Below are 16,641 nucleotides of genomic sequence, written 5' to 3'. Positions count from 1 at the left end.
ATTAGCAAATGCTCGTGTGCCTTGCGAGAAGATCAGGTTTATTTGGCATGCAGACAGGAAGCAGGTGGCTTTTTAAATAAAAATGCAACAGAGAAACCTTGTCTCTATGTAAACTTCAAAACTTTTGGTGTTACTTTTTTCCTTGTGTATCCTTTGGCAGAAGAATGTCTCTAAAGCCTGTTGACTACTATGGTTAACATCCTTCCTCCTGTCCCAAACTGAGAATGCAGCAAACTCAAGTAATTTGTTTTAAAGCTGATTTATCACCTTATGCTGTGTTTTAGGTCTGCTTTTTATTTTAATACCTTGGCAAATAGAATCCTGTCTTGCAGTCAGCAGCCTGTGCAGATAAATCCCTTATTTAAACCGTTTCACATCAGACGCTCATTTATTGAATAAACGATGTCCCAGACAGGAATTCCCTCATATATTTTTAATTTTCACTTATCACTTTTCTGAAGTGTGTCATAGAATATATATTTTTTTTTTCCTTTGAGGAGTTATTTTTAGTTTACCTTTAAAAGACAACAACAACAAAACCATGTATTTTCTGATGTTCATTTGGGTGTGTAAATGCTGCTTAAAAATTTTTTTTTCTTCCATGGCAAGAAATGGATTGAAGATGATTCTGGAGTCTGGGAGGGGGATGTATTTGAACTTTATTTTACCGGGTTCTCTGGTGCCTCCTTTTGAGCAAATAAATGTACAGGAAAGAAAATCTAGATGCTTTTAATTTGGAGACAAATGACAAATAGGGATTCTTCTGTAGTACAGATGGCAAGAGGAGAGAAAATTGTGCAGGGGAATCCTCTTCCTTGCTCAATTCCTGCCACCACCAACTCCCCCCTGAATGCCTGGGGGGCAGGAAAGGATGAGGAAAGATGGGAGAAAAAAGTAGTTATTACCTGTGTAAATTACTGAGTTCCACGTAGTCAGGTTCCCCTTAAATATATCAGCTCTAGATTTGCTTCTGTTGAGACCAACCAAAACAGTTTGCTGTTTTGTGTATACTAATACGTGATTCCTTATATGCTCTTCTTTTTTTTTGAAAGATAGCATTATTTTCTAGTCCTTGCGCAGCATTTGCAAATACAACATTGTTCTTCTAATCCGAAAAACAGATGTGCAGCTTGCTGTTGCTCGTTGAGCATCCTGTAGGATTCAGTAAAACTGTTGTGTCTGTCCCTGGCCATGGAAGGAATACACATCTAATTTTGGTCTCTCCTGGAGGGCTAGTGTTGAATTGTTAAGGGAATATTTGTTACAGTGTAGTTACAGTATGTTGTAAGAGTTGTAGCAATCAATGTTAGGTTACGATTGTGCTGGGTAAAAATGGTTTTTTTTTTTTTTTTTTTTTTTTTTTTTTTTTTTAGTCTGTAAGCCAAGACCAGAGGACTTAAAAATAGAAAAGTTTTGTTGTAGAATTGAGGTAGGTGTTAAGCATGTTTCATGCATCAGTTATAGGAAAACGTAGTGTGAAGGTACACTGGATACCTAGGAAACTGGAATCAAAGAAAGAAAATGATCCATGATGCTTAACTGGAAAAATCTACTCCAAACCTCCTCTTTGGGGATAATTTCCCTCCCTTCTGCTGTGTGCAACTGTGAAGGGGAAACCCATTTCTCCTGAGGGCACTTGGGGAGGATGCTCTCTGTCGTGCCATCTGAAATGGGTGGTTTTTGTGAGCTGTAGCATTGCCATAGGGAAAGGAGAGCAGGCTGTGGCTGTGTGCTGTGCTTGTGTAGATATGTTCCCTGTCTTGTTGGGGTTTATCTGCTGCCTGTTCATTGTAGTGGAAATTGGTGTCGAGGGGCTGGAAGAAAGCTCTTTTTGGGGTACTTTCTATGAGAACTGCAGGTTTGTGTATACATATACACTGAACTTCCAGGGAAATTAGGCTGTTTTTCTCCCCTGGAAGCATATAACCAGCACCATGCAGGTGGCAGAGATCTGGTTGATTTTACTAATAGTGTATTTGGTACATCCTTTCCAATTTCTGCAAAGTTTACTACAGAAACAGATGTTTTGTTTTAATTGGCGTGATGCCTTTTATAGTTGTAAAGCAAATAATAAAGTAGCATTTGTGAATGTCTTCCTGGAGAACTTCTTTAGAATGATGAAATGCATCAAATAAGAATTGAATTTACCTTTCTGTCTGCTGTCTTAGGCAAGGACTGAGAACAGAACAACAATCTTTCTTAAAAACAGTCAGTGACAGCAGTTTCTTCCCGTTCTTAATGAACATTGAAGATTAAACTTTTTCTCATACTATTTTGTTTATTTGTTTCATGAAGTCTTTAGAAGAATGGTAATGAACTCGTGACAGAAAATCTAGTACACCATAAGGCAGTGAAGATGGCAGTTCTGCTGGGGTGGATCATGTTGTTCACAGATATCTGCTTAGTCTGGGGAAAGGAGGATAAATTCCAATAAAATAATTTGATTCAATAAATAGATAACAACTACTTATACTGTTTGTGGCAAATGTAATTTCTACTAGCACACATGAGACTGTTTCTGGTGTACAACTGATATGTGAGTAGAGTAGGAGTTATGTTTTTGTGTCCTCTTTCTCTGTATAGAGGTTTTATTCTGATCTTAACTTGATTTGAAGATTATTTCTAATGAATTCTCTCTTCACGCTTTGCTTTTGTCTGGGAAGTAGGGGACTATATTGGGTATATGGCAACTCCCTTGGGATGAAACAAGAATGCTGCCGCCTCAGAGCAGATTTGCAGATTAAAGATTGTCAGATATTCCCTGATGGCACTTAGGAACTGGGCTTGGAATTTTTTCAACTTGCTCAGAGAGCTGACTTTTAATTTAGGTTTCTGTGGTGTATAACTGCTTTTTACTGCATACGTCTGCTCTGCAGAGTAGTCTGGTTCCAGGCAGGCAGACTCGAACACAAGGATTTTTCTTACGTGAAGAGGTGTTTGAGAAGCAGATGTGCTTTATCCTTTGGACCTTACATCTTAGCATCCTTTTGGTGTTGGCTAGTTCCTAAGGTATAGTTAAGATCTGCTTAAAAAAACTGATTAAGCTGACAAGGTATACTCTTCTGCAAGAGATAGCGCTGCCCCTGGGACAGATAGAAAAACACGCTTGCATACTTCTAACAGATTCTAGTTCTGTGAGAGGGTTTAAAACGTGGGGAGAAAGATGAAGGAGTAAATCGCCTTTTTACTAGGTGTGTTTGTACTGAAGAGCAAAACTGATATAGTGTTTTTAAAAAAATATGTAAATGATGGCTAAGTAAATGTTCACGCTTGCAAATTTCCCCTGAAGCAAGGTGTTTATTCAAATGGCTTTCACTTGTGGCTATTTACAGAAACGAATTTATTAAAAAAATATATTAATTAAAAGTAAAGGCCAAACAGATTGTGTATGAAGAGAGAAAACAGATAGCCCAAGGAAATGAGTGGATGATGTATTTTCAAAGAGTTGCATAAAGAGCAGTCAGTCCAATTTTTTTTAGTTTTTCTGTAATGGGAAAATAACGATAATAATTCACTTTTCAGCTGTTTGACAGGGAGAAACAGAAAAATAGACCAAGATTACTTACTGCAAAGTAATGAAGAATGAGAAGCATAGGTATGCTCCATAAAACTCTTTGCTGAAGTGAAACAAGTTTATTTTCTTGATTTTATTTTATTTTTCTGTTCCCTCTCTGAAATCTGTATGAATTAACACCAGAAAGACAGAAATAAAAGAAACAAGTTTAGCAATGTACAGCCTTGTGAATTCCCTCCAAGGAACAAACTTCTTTATTTGAAGTTTTCTAACTTAGTTTTATCCCTAAATGCTGAAGGTATGCTTCCTTCCTCCCATGCAGAGTGACGGTCCATTTTGGATCTGCCTGAAGTATCTTCAGATTATCCTCTGAATCAGACCTTGTTTTGAGGGATCTGTGGTTATCCTTCTTTTTTTTTTTTTTTTTTTTTTTTAATTTTTATGGCTGTTCAAGACCTAAAGAGAAACTATGAGTAGTCACAGAACTCTTCATGTCTTGCCACGTATGCTGTTACCATGTGTAGATTTAATTATGTTTTTGGAATGGGATAAGATGTTGGCTTCATGATATGTAAGAGCAATGTGTAGGGCAAGTCAAACAAAGAGACTATTTTCTCTCTCGTGGTTTGCACAACTCAGTCTGGACTTAAAAACATCTACTGCCATAGTCCTCAAAGTTACTATAACCCAAAAGCCTTTGCAGTATATAAAATAAAGGCCTAATATGAGAGACACAAAGATGTTCTTTTGTCAGTGGGAAATTTAAGTCATTATGTGAAATAAATATTATAAAAAAGATGTTTTTTCTCCATTTTCTCCAGTCTTTGAAAATCATTTTACATTATTTGCTTAAAGTTTATTCACAAGTTGGTGCCACACGATCACACTAAGCAAGTAGACCTGAAGCTTTATCATGCCATCAAAATTTAGTGCCATTTTAGCTGAGAGGAATGTCCTGTAATTATTTTATCTTTGGAATTTAGGAAGATTTCAGCTATAGGATTTGTGACCTATTTTTAATAATACAAATGTTAAGAGAATATAACAGTACACAGCATCATCTCACCGGATCAAACCATTTATCTTAATTAGAGGCGACCTCTAGGATCTTACAATTAACCACTGGTGATAAAGAAGGAGAAATTGCATGTTCTTTAATGTAAATAGTGTTCATTGGGATCATCTCAAAACGTTGGCAGTGATGAGAGAAAGAGATTCTCCTGGTGGCACTAATTGTGTTTTCATACACATATCATGGTAATGACTGAAAAGCTGCAATTTTCTTATCCATATCTCTGTATTTTATAACAGCATGTAATTAATAGCTGAAATTTAAGCCCTATGCTGAGGGCTACTGATTTGAAGGGTGATACTGTGTTTAGAGCAGTGAGGGAGGAACTGAGCCTTCCTAGCTGATCGTTTTTTTTCTGTGTTATCTTCCCTAAATACTGGCCTGTCCTGGGAATCAGGTGTCCCCAGCAATAGAGGTTTTTCTGATATCTAGTTCTGTTTGATTCATATTTAGTGTGTATCTTCCTAATGAGAACTCTTCTGAATTATGATCTTAGTAGAGATTAAACATTTGAGCACTTAATCTAGGAAGAGCTTTAGTTCTAGTAAACTCACTTAGCAGCTGTACTTTATTTCTGAAACTCTGGTTTCAGGCAGAATAAATGGGAGGAGTGGACAGGATATTACCTGAACTAGTCCTTGGACTGGAGTCTGATGCAAAAACTAAATGGTTAGGCACTTTTCTTCTGGTACCAATCTATGTTTATAAGATATGGTAAATATCTTCACTGTATTAGGTGCAGGAATATTGACTTGGATAGCTTCTTAACTATTCTAACACTGGGTAGAGTATACTTGCTTGTTTTAATCAACAGGGTGTGTCAGTTTGTATAACCTTTATGTATAATTCTGTCTGGTAGGAATAATGTAAAATCTTCCTTCGTTGACTTAAAAAAAAAAAAAAAAAAAAAAAAAAAGATAAATTGGCATAGGAGGTGCTGGAGTATTTTTGTTACTGAAGTAAAGCTGAACATAGGAACAGAAAACAGGTTCATTAATATGAACAAATGATGAGAGGAATGGAAAAAAAATCTTTAATCTGCTTCTTGTAAGTTAACATCTGTTTTCTGCTTCAGAAGGTATCCTGGGATGGCCTGGGCCCAAGTCACATTCCACAGAGCAACTGAAAAATGGTGCCCTCAGCTCCTTATCATCTGCTAGTGCCAACATTACGTGGGCAATAGTACCATCTGCAAGCCAAGATGGACAGTCACTACAGCCAAATACTGAGGTAAGCAGGCCATTTCTGTTGTATCTGAGACTTGACATAGATTAGATGCAAACCACGTGGGACAGTGGATGCTTGTATTAATAACTCACTGTGCTTTCTCTTTATGGTACCCTATTTGCTTGAAATAGTTGTTTAAATGCTGGCTTGTGCAAAAGCGCACGCTGAAAACTAGAAAATGTTTACATATTGCTCTGTGCTTTTGCTTCTCTGAGGTACTTTGGAGACAGACAGTGGACTGTGGCAAGCATGTAATCTCCTTCTCAGTTGTAAAACCCATTAACAGTCTGTCAGCATACATACCTATCTTCTTGGTGGTAGGAAGAGCTGCTTGTTTTTTATGCTGGTTTGAGACAGATAGGAGACATTATGACCACAAGATTTGCTTGCTACTTGTTCTTCCATGTTGCTGAGTGCTCTTGTACGCCTCTGGGCACAGCTGATTATTCTCTGAGTGGAAGAGCTCTGTATTGCTTTCTGCCACCTTTTTCTGTTAAGTGATTATGGGCAAAACTTGCCCACGTCATCCTGCACCAGCCTGTTGATTTGTGCTTTTGTGGCATTTACTTGGTAAAGGGCAGTTCTGAAGCATCGACTCTTTGAGGAGGCTCATAGCTACGTATCAGGCATCTGATGCACTGACAGTCTCTCACCATGCCAAACGTCTCCAGCTTCTGCTGTCTGCTTCTGGATACCAGTGCTGCCCACCAGGAAAACACTGCACACTGAGACTTCACAGACTGTTGGGCACCTGGAGCACATGAGACCTGGAGAACTGGAAAGACGTTTTTGAGAGAGCTGAAGAAACCCTTTACGACAAGTGAATGCTCTTTGGCAATTGGAATGGCTTAAATTAAAATATATTGCCTTTAACAAAATGTGTAATGGCTGGGGAGATCAATAAAGCTGTATGGTTTTGCAGTTCTTTCGTAGTATCTTGAGTTGACTACAGTTCAAAAGATCCTGGGCTAAACTAGATTTCTTATAATATTACTTGTTACTTTGGTATTCTTCCAGGTTTGTCCTTAGACAGTAATTTCAAATTCTGTTACAATGTCCAGTCCTCTCAATGTTTAAATTAGTTATATTTGTTTCTTACTAGGAGGTTGTGTCATTTCTTTTTCATATAAGTCAACTGCTATTCCTCATGTCTTCTTAAGACAAGTGACATATAAGAATATTGTTTTGAAAGTTACTTCTTTACTCACTGATAAATCTAATGAAACAAATTGCAGCTTCTTTTTTTTTTTTTTAGAGGATCATTTTGCAGTTGAGCTGAGCCATTTATGACTTGTTTTCAATTACTGTCTATCTATATTTTCAGTCTCAGCTCCTCCCCTTCTTCTGCTGATGGGAGATACTGAGTTACGCATGCTTTGCTCGTGGAACTCATAATTTATTGAGAAGGGAGTACCCTTGGAGAGATGAATATTAAAAGCAAGGGAGCATAACACTGTTTTTAGTACAGAATACTCAGTACTTTGTGGGACATCTTCCTGAAATCAGCAGCTTGCATTTGGACCCTCTGGGGCATTAGCCCTTAAAAAAAGGAAAGATTTTTAGGTTATATAAAGCTCACCTGAGGATTGTGTTTTTGGCATAAGCAGTAGGTAGCATCTGGATTTGCACATGTAGTTTTTGTTATAGTAGTACAATTTGTCAAGCAGAAATCTGGGTTTGCACCAGAAAATGGCTTGAATGGGGATTCATTACTGAAAGCTCTGTCCAAAGCTGTATCCCTTCCACAGTGTCTTTGTGTGCTTCATGCCACCCAAGACCGATACTGTTGACTCAGAAATTGAAGTGTTCTTTCAAAAGTACCTGATAGATTTTCAATTTTGATCAAGTCACCAGTGTGCTATTGGAAGACTGAAGCACAAAACCGGAGTTGTGGAAGAGGTGAACAGTTGCATCTAACGTAAGTTAGGGCTTTTGTTGTTTTCATGTTCAGCTTCAGATCTAGCAATTTATCATGCCCTGTTATGGTTATAACTCTTTGGATTGCTGGGGTCAGATGTTTGGGAGAAGAGATCAAGTTTTTCTAGAACGCTGCAGGTTTTCTACCCAGCTGTATAACCTGAGCAAAGTGTCAAACGGGGCTGGAGCTTCCTGGTGCTGTGACTAGAGAATGGAGGATTGGAGAAGAACAGCCTTTGTAGAAGAGAAAAATCTTTTGAGCAATTGTTATCTTGCTAAGGATGCTACCTGACCCAGGCAGTCACCCACGAGGTGGTGTCCGACTTTTTTTTAAATATAATTTTCCAAGCTATCAAAAGTGTTCTACTTAACGCTTTTTTAAAAATTCCACATGTCCATTTCAGCATATTTTCAAATATGTTCTGTCCTGTCGTGTCTGAGTAAGAGTGGCACTGAGTACCCGGTTTACATTCAAAAGTATAAAAAGCAGTGATTGTGCTACTTACTTAGTATGTGAGATTATATATAAAAGCGACTGCAAATCACCATATTCCACTTACTTCCTGGTCCAGATGCATCCTTGTTAGTAGTGGCAGTGACATCAGCAGGGAATGAGATAATGCATCTAGATGTCATTGTTAAGAAACTCGTGATGTTGAAGACCCTGACTTTTTTTTTGTTTATCTGGTAGTTGCTTTTAGGTGTGGAAAGGAAAAAAGAGGAATCCACAAGTGTCATTCAAACAATGCCCAGTTCTCTCAATGATTTTCTTCAAAAAGAAAGGAAAAAGCCACCACCAACAAAAAAAAAACCAACACCCCACACCAAAAACAAACAAACACGAAAGAACAACAATTTAATCCCTGGCTGGTCCTCATCTCTGTATAAGTTGATAGTGTGTAAATGAGGCTAGCTTTCAAAGTATCCCTGTCAGAAGTGATCCTTAATTTTAAAGAAGTCATGGCAAGAGAGTGCTGGTTTGTCTTTCAGTGCTGTCAAAACTAATTCTGGTTTCTTAAAACTAATTCTGGTTTCTTCTTTGACCATGCCTTGACTTTTTTTAAAGAAAGGATTTTGTATTTTTACGCTATTTCCTCTGTCCCTTAGAAGCTAAACCCCAAAGAAATGGGAGAGAGCTTTTTGGCTGACATTCAGCGTAATGTATTAGATGCACCAACTAAACAAATTGTGAATTGACCTGCAGTCTGAAATAGAAAACACCATTAAGCTGCTGCCCTTGACGAACAACCGACTTGTCTACTTCTCTTCTAGAACGTTACTTACAAGGAAATGATCATTTTAGGTATGTGGATCAGCAGTGATCTTAAGAGGAAAAAAAAGATATTTTCTGGTGGGGGGACTATTGGGAATCTTCCCTGATCTAGGAGGCTGCTGCTGGCAGCAGTTTCCTGGCAACATGGCCAAGTTGCTGAATGTATTTAGTGATAGTTATGTTAATTCTCAGCACAGCATGTAGAGGCTTTGTAGCACTGCATTAAGAAACATCATTAAAAAACCAATGACTTGGTTTTTTTCTGCATTTTTTAATATGTTTATGAAGAAAGCATGGATCTTTAGAATATCCCTCTAGAAAAAAAACAAGGCACACCTGATGCAATTTCACTTTAATACATAAGCATTCTTTAGGGGTATAAGTTCTTTAGAGGTATAAGTTCAAGAGTTGAAGTTTGATACCATATATAACCGAAGGAAAACATTTCTTTTTAGTTGGTCACACAATTAGGGTTTCAGGTTGGAATTTCTCCCCTGGTGAAATAATGTAGCAGCTAAAGAGTCTTATTTTTTTAAACAATGCGTTGGTGTTTACTTGCTTTTGTTATTAAGGGTGTTTCTTGTGCCTAAGTATAGGGATATCATTTGAGATATTGCTTAAACTAACTGAAAAAATAAAAGATCTTGTAGCAGAAATGATTTTCATGTGTATTTCCTTGCCTCTTTTGTCATCTCCTTTGTTGTTACTGTTGGTGTTACTGGTTTTTCTTCCCAAATGAGAATTGCGTTTTTGGGTTGTGATATGGGACAGCGTTAGCTTACAGCCTGACATCTTAACTGGAGGAAGTAGCCACGGACAGTGAAGTGAAGATATCTTTCATTTTTCATACTTTCATACTTCAAATCTTTAAGTTTTTATTTAATTCACACTTCTGGATGTTTTTGGTCAGTCTACCTGAAACATCAGGCACAAGTAGGAATAAGGGCTGATCTGAACAGAGCTATTCTATGTCGGGTGTGAGATGACTTAAAATACGTTTAGTGCATACCCTAATGAATGTGGTTGAACTTTCTGGTTTAAGCTATAATTTCAAGGTATTATATAGGATTTTTCCTGTAAAGCAGAACAGGCCAACTAGGCCTGTGGACGAGATTCAGAATGGTGATGTGAACTTGATCCCTATTCAGTCTGCAGCAAACAATGACCTGCTTGCTTCATGTAATGGTTGACAATTCTACAATTTCTTTCTAAAAGCCTTGACATTGATTAGTTTTGAAATACTGAGTCTCATAATAAATTCAATTGTAATAACTTTGTGCTTTAGCAGAATAAAGTTGTGAATCACTTCCATGTGAGCACTGCTCTTCCAGTTCAACTAATTGTCATTTTGGGTGTCAGAATTCCCCTCCTGAGCAAACAAAATATGACTGCAGGCCCAAATACTTCCCCTGGCAGCCAAACACAAATGGGAAACAGGCTGTTCGTATGGGAGACCGGAGAGGGAAGGAGTAATTTTCTTTAGATCTATCAGTTTGGTTAAGAATTATTACAAAAATCATGCCATAGCTACATCTGCAATTTAGCTCTCTTGATGTGATTTTTATGCCTTAACTTGCCGTGCCAGCTGATTCCTACCATCCTGGGGATCTGGCATCTCTGCAGTCTCTCTGCCTTCCTGTCACAAACTTTCTCTTGCTTGTGTGCGTGAGAACTGCACACATGTTCCATACCGAGGTGTCTTTTTAATAGGATTGAAGTTTTAGCTCTCTAGGATCGAGGCTTAGCTCTGATTATCTAACCAGGTTTTAATTGTGATAGTGACTGTCAGTCCGGCACAAGTGCAGTCAACTCCAGATCATCAAGGGTGTTTCTGTCCCCTGTATGATCTGAACTTTAATATTTTCAGCTGTAGGAAGGAACTGTGCTATTCTCAGCTGAGGCACTGAACTGTTTTGTTCTTCGTTTTAAAAGACTGTTTTTGTCTAATCTCTTCATGTAATAGGTTCTTTCTGGCTGAAGTTGTTTTCTATCTTTAAATTAGTATGGATCCTAATACAATGATATTTCATCCTCTGCAGAGCCCTTTAGCCTTTGGAGCCATTTCAGACTGTGTGCTAAGAAATAATTTCAAGTGTTTCTGTAATTTTAGAAACTAAGCGAGATACAAGAAGTGATCTCTAATTCAATATTATCTTTTCTGTAGGTATCTGACTCTTGGCAGACCTGTCCAAGACGCTGTTTCCTACTGTAATTTTTTCCTAGTGTTTCCTAGTTCCTTTTTGTCCTTGACATAAATGTAATTAATGTTGGGAGATCAGCTTAGCAATGAGCATACAGTGTTAGCCACAAGTAATGGAAAGTAACGCAGTAATGGAAAGAAAACAGATCAGGGTGGGAAAGTAATATTTGCAGTATCACAAAGTCCCTTTTCGTTGTTTGATACTGACATTACAGGATTTCTGAGCATGTTCTGCTTTTTGCTTTCTGCGTGATTAAGTACTTTTTGGGCTGAAGAGCACGGTAAACGGCCTGTAATGACTTGAATAGATAAATTTAACCTCTGGGCAAAGATGTTACCAGTTAATCCATTCACTATCAGACCATCTGAAAAATGAACTCTGAGATAATCAATTGAAAATTTCCAGGGAAGATATATTTAGGGATTAAATGTACAATTATACTAAAAGTAGAATTAAATGACCGTAAGCCTGCTACAGCAGCACTGATAGACAATGACTAAGATAATCTAACTAATCTTGATTTTTTTTTTTTATTGGTTAGGCTTCTGGAATAGTTACTGTGTCAGCAAACAATCTCTAGCAAAACCTTTTATGTAAATGGTAGGTGCAAATTAATCTCCTGCAGAAGCCCTTGCATTTCTGTTGAATCAGTCCAACACCCAAAATGCATGTACTCCATCTAATATCTGTAAGATATGTTTAAGAGTAATATTCTACTTAAAATAAAAAGAAACTAATACAAAATTTACATCTAATTTGATTAAACATGAGGCTCTGATTCATTTGGCATTCCACAATAACCAGTGAATTTCAATGAAAATTAATCATTGGAATATAAAGAATTCAGGTTTCCTTGCAGTAAAGTTTAAAAACTGAGTTAAAATGGATTGATTGCTTATTCTGCTCATTATAAAACTTGTGCCCTCTGCAAAACTAGCTCCAAAGCCAATATTAATTTTATTTCAAGAAGGTGCACTAATTGATTTGTCGTGTGCTAATTGATTTGCTTTGTGCTGTCAGTTTTATTTCTTAGCATGTTTATAGAGGCGTGCTTGGCCACACTGTCTATTAGTAAGCTTACCCAGCTCATTAAGGCTATCAGTAACTTAATTAGACTTCAGTAAGTTGGGTTGAACTCTTTTACAAAGACTATTTGTCTCAGGTTGGAATTGCTTTATGTTGCTAAGTGAAGCATCATCCAAACTGGCCTCAGCTGTTTCATCTATAGCCTCTCTGCATGGCCTGTTGCAGTATTTGACCATCCTTGTGGTAATTTTTTCTTTCCAATATCTATCTGGAATTTCCTGTGCTTGTCTGTTTCCTGTCGTCCTATTGCTGTGCACCTCTGAGAAGAGTCATGCTCTGTCTTGGGACCTCCCGGCATTTTCTAAGTTTATAAATTGACGTAGTGTGAAAACATTCTAGAAAGAATATGAATCCTCCTTTGACTTGCGACTTTTTTTTTTTTTAATTTTTATGGTATTGTTTATAGGACATAAGCTGTAAAGGCAGTGATTTCCAACTGTCAGATATGAGACCTGCATTCTGATAACCAGTGACTGCTTGCTCTGGAGTCTGAACAAGTACCTGAGCCTTTCTCTGGTCAAAGCAGAACATTAAAGCACTAGGGATTCTGTTGATGTGAGTGAAGGCTCATTTAAGTGTGATGCCTTTCCTTACTAGCATGCTGCACGGGATGGTGGGTGACTAACACTACCTGCTGAGTACCTCACCAAAAAAGTGTTTGTCTTTCCCTTCTTTGTTGGGGATGAGAGGCACGTTGCTCCCAGTTCTTCAGGTTTCTCCCCAAGGATCTCAGTCTAGAGAGGATACCTTCTAATACAGAAGGAAGTCTACAGAGTAAAATCTTCTGCCATGCTTTCCGTGTTCCTTCCTTACCAGCCTGCACCTCAGTGCAGTCTTTTGTCCTTAGTTCCCCAAAATTATAGGTGTACGTGACTTTCAGACCCCTCACAGTCTCTTAAAGTTTTGTCTGGCTGGTGTTGGGAGTCTGTCCTGCCACACTGTAGTCTGCAAGCCTGTAAATAGTAAGTAATTTATTTTGAGGAGTGTTCGATGCTGTATTTATAGTCATCATGCTTCTAAAAATCTGATTCTCAAACCAAATCTGAGTATCTTTTGGGAAGTTTTGCTTCACTAATGACTTCCTAGCATTAGAAATAGGTTTTGCTGGAATTCTTTATTTTGTGATGCTGTACTATTTTTCTTGTGTTTTTAGATTAGCATAAAATTCACAATCGAGGTTTACACTAGCCTTCACATTTCTTTGCCTCTATTTAGGACAAGTCAGTGGGGCTTTTCTCTTTGAACATTTTTCTTTCTTTGTTCTTCATGTTGCTGTTACTTTTTTCCTCTTTTTTTGATGATACCAGTGATGAAAAATATTTATTTGCAGTTCTTACAGAATTTATGCAATACTATAAAGTCCTCTGGTGTTCTAGGATTCACATTAAACAGTGTTGTAATTCAGTAGCTCTCATTTAATGAGAGATGCTCACAAGATGCATGGACTGGTACCGATACTTAATCTTTTCTGTGGAGTCTGTGTTTAGAAATGAGCTGCTTTTCAGTACTGACTGCTTTTGGTTTATGGAAGTGAAGCTAAGCAAGAGGAATTTTCCATATGAAGAAGATATGAACATATAGGGGAAAAAAGGTGTCCAACAAACATGATTTAGTGCATGACAGGATTACAGTGCTGTAGGTAACCCAACTGAGGATCTCTGTGTTTAAAAAGATGTTGACTGATGATGATTACTTTATTCTAAAGAAAATGTAATCACTTCCATAGTTTGTTTCTAGTATATTTTTCTGAAGACTTACACGGGCTATAATGCAACATGGATGTAGATTCCTTGTGTTTCACGTGACACGCATTTTTTCATAACAACAAACCAAAGCTTTTTATTCTTAAATCTCTTTGTTATCTGCTCCTCTCTACTGTTATATCATTATATTTACCACCCAAATATGGTCACAGGTCAGAGTTGAAGCAGTTCTCCAGAGCAGAGGTTTTCTGAGTTTGTTCTTTTTGTATAAAAGCTCCCAAAGATTTGTATCTCTGCTCCCAGAGATTCTGAAAAAATAACAGGTGTGTGTTAGTGAAGCTGTCATAATAGTGAATATCCAGATAATGTTCTTGTCTTCAGATGCCTGGCAGATTGCTTTTGCTGGGAAGGAAAAGATTACAGACCTTTTTGTCACCTAAGATACAGGTTTTGTGATTATTCCCACTGCTTGCATCATCTGTATGTCAGCTTGTCTACATTTACTAGGTATTAGTATCAAGATGCATTTCTGCACAATGGACTTCGCCTACTTCTTTCGTAGTGAAGGATCTCCTGAAATGAGCAAGGTATTACTGGAGTCAGTAAATGACTGAATGACTGCTCTTAGTTGATGCATCTAAAATCCTGTGTGACAGAGAGGTTGTCCACATTGCCACACTGCCATCCTTGCGCTTGTCCTTAGCCAGAGAGATATTCAGAACATCCAATGTTTGTAGCCTATTCTAATGAAAACAAACAAAACCAAAAGAAAACAACTTACAAAATACATTAAAAAAAATCCATACACAAAAAACTGAGATATTTTAATTGATAGTCCTGTTTTGAAGAATGCTATTTTTTCTGGATATCTGAATTACCATTCGCAAATAACAGCTTTGGTAAGAAATTAGTTTCTGGGCCCTTTGTAGGCATTATTAACTGATGCAAACTTTTTCTGCCAAATATTCTGTGGTTTTACTTACCAGTGATGAGCTATATATCCAGGATTATACAAATTTTCAGCCCTCTCATGCTCCAAAACCAAATGCAGCAGTTACCTATCCAGACAGGTACATGTGGATTATTTTTCTTGGTATCTGTAGTTTAGGTAAGTAGAAAATATGCCTATTATGTCATTTTTCCTTCATGCAGTTGGAAGGAGGAGAAATCAACTGTCTTGCTGATGGGATCTGTATGTAGATGACTCGCAAAGCAAAAAGAAAGATATTTTTTCTTGCCATACTGTTAGGTATAAGTTATAACATGCTTACTTTTTAGTAGTAAAATCCTCATTTGATTATCATCCTCTGGTATTTGTATTCATATTTTAGACAACGTCTCAACCCTAATTTCCATTCATCGGTATTAAATCTAGGAAAAGTGGTTAAAGTGGTTTGTCTCCCCCCTCCTGAGGTGGTAGACTTCTTGTATATTAATAGTGTGGAAAATTTTTCCCAGCAATTAAAGCCAAAGCTGGTGATAAATGTAGCAGATGGGACAGCTCCTATGAAATACTCAGAATAGATGGAGAAAATCATCTGAGCCTCACCTAATTTTGCTGCTTTTCAGGGAACTTTGTGAGGATGAAATTAAAGTGTATGAGCTGCAGTAAGTTCTGCTTTCTAAAGTCCCCATTTAAGATCCGCTTGTACGTATGATATGGAGGCTGAGGCTGAAGCAATGAATAACCTGAGTTCACCCTAGCCCTGCTTTTCCAGCCCTCTTCTTTCCCCTCCTGTGCATTTAGGTTGTGTAACGGCGTGGTGGTAACTGTTGCGACAAGTCTTTTCTGTTTTGTTTTATTCAGAGTGTTCTTGAAGGGGAGAAAAGCCTATTTAAGGAGATGCAGGAGCTTGCTGGATATATTTAAAAAAAAGAAAAAAAAAAGTGTTGGTACCTTATGGATAAGCTTAAACGTGTTAATCTGTGAATTACGATGCATTTGGAAGTTAGAGAAGTGCTTAGATGATAGTGATTTCTGTCTTTATCGTGTGTTTGAACTAAATGCATTGTTTGTTTCAATATTTAGGTTAACGTCAACTGAAATTTTCTATTTGATACCTGTTCATTTCAGTGTTTTATATGGGAATTACTCTTTTCACAGCACATTAATATGCTAGTCTGTATATAAAATAGTTTAATAAATGCAACTTACTGGACAAGCTAAATCGAACTCAAATCACTGCCAGTAATGGATGGGGTGCAGTAAGCTCACGTTTTTCTATCAGGTGCATGCCACAGCTGGTAGAAAATGCAATTAAATATTTCAAAGGTGTACGTGCTGGAAAAAGACGTGTGACACATGCAGTTTTGTACAGTTGTGTCAATTCTGATACAGCGACAAGCTCTGCAAGAAGCCGACAGCTCATTATTTATTATCACTTTTGGGGGATTGTTAATGTATTTACTGTACAAAGAGAACTCTAATTCTGGGGTTGAGATGAGCGAACGTTGTCTGGAGCCAATTTGTCACATTAGTGTAAATATTCTAAAACTCTCTGGCCTTACACTGAGTTATATTTAATCTTACACCCACAGAAAACCTGTTTGCAATCTCGCAAGTTACACAAATGCAAATGTAAATGATGCTTGTAAACCTATATCATTATGAAGGGAGTCTGGAAATTAAAATGAAGCCTTTGACTTTT

The 16,641-nt window shown here is 37.5% G+C and overlaps 1 protein-coding gene across 1 annotated transcript in view; it reads left to right on the top strand.

The window, feature by feature from the left end:
• OSBPL10 (oxysterol binding protein like 10) overlaps nucleotides 1–16,641 on the top strand; it is a gene marked incomplete at its 5' end in the record, with an annotated part of 107,545 nt that overhangs the window by 64,804 nt on the left and 26,100 nt on the right. Inside the window, one exon of the mRNA XM_032181021.1 lies at nucleotides 5,662–5,816. Coding sequence (XP_032036912.1) covers nucleotides 5,662–5,816 — 155 coding nt within the window. The remainder of the gene's footprint in view (nucleotides 1–5,661; nucleotides 5,817–16,641) is intronic.

The sequence above is a fragment of the Aythya fuligula genome, chromosome 2 (assembly GCF_009819795.1).
Source record: "Aythya fuligula isolate bAytFul2 chromosome 2, bAytFul2.pri, whole genome shotgun sequence".
NCBI classification, from domain to species: Eukaryota; Metazoa; Chordata; class Aves; order Anseriformes; family Anatidae; genus Aythya; species Aythya fuligula.
The sequence above is the reverse complement of the archived record's forward strand: the minus strand, read 5'-3'. Positions and strand labels throughout refer to the sequence as shown.